The sequence below is a fragment of the Kogia breviceps genome, chromosome 18, assembly GCF_026419965.1.
Source record: "Kogia breviceps isolate mKogBre1 chromosome 18, mKogBre1 haplotype 1, whole genome shotgun sequence".
Lineage (NCBI taxonomy): Eukaryota > Metazoa > Chordata > Mammalia > Artiodactyla > Physeteridae > Kogia > Kogia breviceps.
Window position 1 is genome coordinate 15,067,482 of NC_081327.1, and position 2,652 is coordinate 15,070,133.

General features: G+C 45.5%; 1 protein-coding gene across 1 annotated transcript; it reads left to right on the forward strand.

Moving 5' to 3' along the window:
• Nucleotides 1-1,742: 1,742 nt before the first annotated feature.
• Nucleotides 1,743-2,367, forward strand: FAM187B (family with sequence similarity 187 member B). The gene is given in 2 exon segments (XM_059045697.2): nt 1,743-1,892; nt 1,894-2,367. Coding segments are annotated over 2 exon segments (624 nt in total).
• Nucleotides 2,368-2,652: the final 285 nt, after the last annotated feature.

Consider the following 2,652-nt stretch of genomic DNA (forward strand, 5'->3'; position numbering starts at 1 on the left):
AATCCAGTCATGGAAATTTTCTTTCCTTTCAGAGATTGATTTTGATCTGCACATGGGACCTAATTCTGGCCAATGGAACTTTAGAAGAGATCTGATGGGAGGATTTGGGGAATGGTTTTAACTTTATGATATAAAAGAACACTGCTTGTAGTAGACATTAGCTGCAGTAATTATTACTGACTGCCATTTTCTAAATGTTTCCTGGACATATTAGAATTCCATTTCCTTTGATGGGTTGGTGAATTGCTAGAGCCATGTAACCATTTCTGGCCAATGGTTTGTGAGCAAATGACATGTGTCATTTAAGGCCAGAGCATTTAATTATAGACATGAAATCCTACAGAGCTTTCTTCCTCCTTTGGCATAATACTGGAAATGTTTGGAATGGCAGTTGCTCAATCATCCTGTATCCTTGAGTGATTGTAATGCCAACCCACAAGGGACATGGAGCATGAATGGGAAGTAAACTTGTGTTATTGTAAGTCATTGAGATTTGGATGAAGTTTATTATAATAGCAAATAGCCTATCTTGAGTGATACAGAAATTAGTATCAGGAGTGGGGTGCTGCTGTAATAAAAAATAACACATGGCATTGGCTTAGATATAGAGCAGAGGGAACAAGAAAATTATTTGAAACCAGAAGGATGGAGATTATTGCCTGGTATATTTTGGGAGGCAGATAACATATTTAACGGACTTGCAGCTTTTGCGGAAGCAGGTGGAACACAGGACACTAGGAGTGAATATTGGCCAAAGATGGCCCCAAATCAGGAAGACCTTTGAGAATCAAAGTCCAGTTAGAACTCAGTTTTTGTCAAGGGTAAAATCAAGGATTAGCACCAATCAAATCATTATTGACCATTGTTAAGATCTCTGAGTAAATTAAGGTACTCCCAGGAAACACTGAAGATAGTCTGAGGTAGACAAAATGGCTTAGAATATGCCTTTCCATGGATGCCTGATAGAGTCTAAGGTACCTGCAATGAGAGAGAGAGAGAGAGAGAGAGAGAGAGAGAGAGAGAGAGAGAGAGAGAGAGAGAGAGAGAGAGAATGAAGAACATCTTGAACAGAACTGTGGATGTGGGGGTTTGTACATGGAGTTAACTGGAGACTTATAAGAATCCTTAGGTCCCACACTTTAGGAGACAGAAAGCAGGCTGAGAAAACTGCTCATTTGCCAAGGAGGGCACATCTTCCAATGTCACCTGAGATGTAGCCTAGGAGGATAATGGAAAGGGGGTAACTCCCTGGAGAGTGAAGACATAAGCTACAGCGAACAAAGATTTGGGAAGCTCCCCACCCTTAAGGAGTTGATTTGGTACAAATTAAGGAACCCTCCCCATCTATAAGAGAAGTCCTTACAGTATCTTTTCACTAGATTTTAGAAATGATACAAACCAGTGATTTCTGGGTGTCTTCCCTTATTCCCCTTTCCAATTGGGCATTTTGACCCATTCCATCATTGTATATTGGGTATGTGGAGGGCAAATGATTTGACTTTTTAGTTCACTCGTTCTGACACAGGTTCACTCATTGTGTTTCCTGCCCATCTCTTGCAGACATTTGAGTTTTTGACTCTACAGCCTACACTAAGCTATTTGATGACATGAACTGAATTGGATTCCTGGAAGTGCAGTGGATCGAGGTCCATTCCACTGCCCAGGGCTGGTGCCTGAGTTCTGTGGGTGACTTCACAATGCCCCGATGGTTCCCAGCCTCCTTCTGTAGACTGTAGGTGGCCATGTTGGCCACCTTGTGGCTGCTTAGCCTTTCTCTCCCTACTTCGTGGGCCCAGATATTAGTCAGCTGTGCCTACAAGAGTCTCTGCCAGCAGGCCCTACTCTCAGGCAATGATGTTGTCCTGCAGTGTGACCATCTCAAGGCACGCTGGTACTTACTTCTCTTCCCTTCTGGGGGAGGATCTCTTGTTGCTCTCCTCAGTTCCTAACATAAAGAAACTGCCTGGGGGCAGCTTCCAATTGACCAACCCTCAGCCCTCCCAGACAGTCCTCTATCACCATGAGGACAATGACAATGCCCTCGTGGTAGAGTATGAGATTGATTTCCAAGATGTCACTACCCTACATATTACGCACAGAGGCCTGGGCCAAAAGCCCCTGCAGAATGAGACCCTGAGTCTGGGTGGCAAGGAGCTCATCTTCACTCACTGGGAGCCCTGGCAGGACTGTAACCGTTGTGGGGAGCCAGGTGAGCGCAAACGCCTGGGGTACTGCTACATCAAGGAGCCCTTGGAAAAACCCATGCCCTGTTGGCCCTATCTGCAAGAAGAGAAGGTGCAGTACAGACGCATGTGGCCTGAGATGCAGGTGGAATCCTGCCTTATACCCTGCGACCACATCAAGTAAATCAAACAGCTGTACTTCGCCTTTGACATTTCCCAGTTGAGCAAGTTGACCAACAACATGTGGTTCACCTGCCCCTTGGCCTCCATCTAGAGGTGACTGGACCAGGGCATCAGCCCTGCCTTTAACCCTCACCCAGGCTCTGTTTCCTGTGCCTACCTGGGCCAGGGGGTTACCTTACAATAGAAAAGCAGGGTCTGTCTCCCAGCCCATAAGCTTTCAAGGTCAATCTGTGCAGGAAGGGGTCTCTTCATGGGCTTGTTCGGATGTTCATTGAGCAAGAATTCC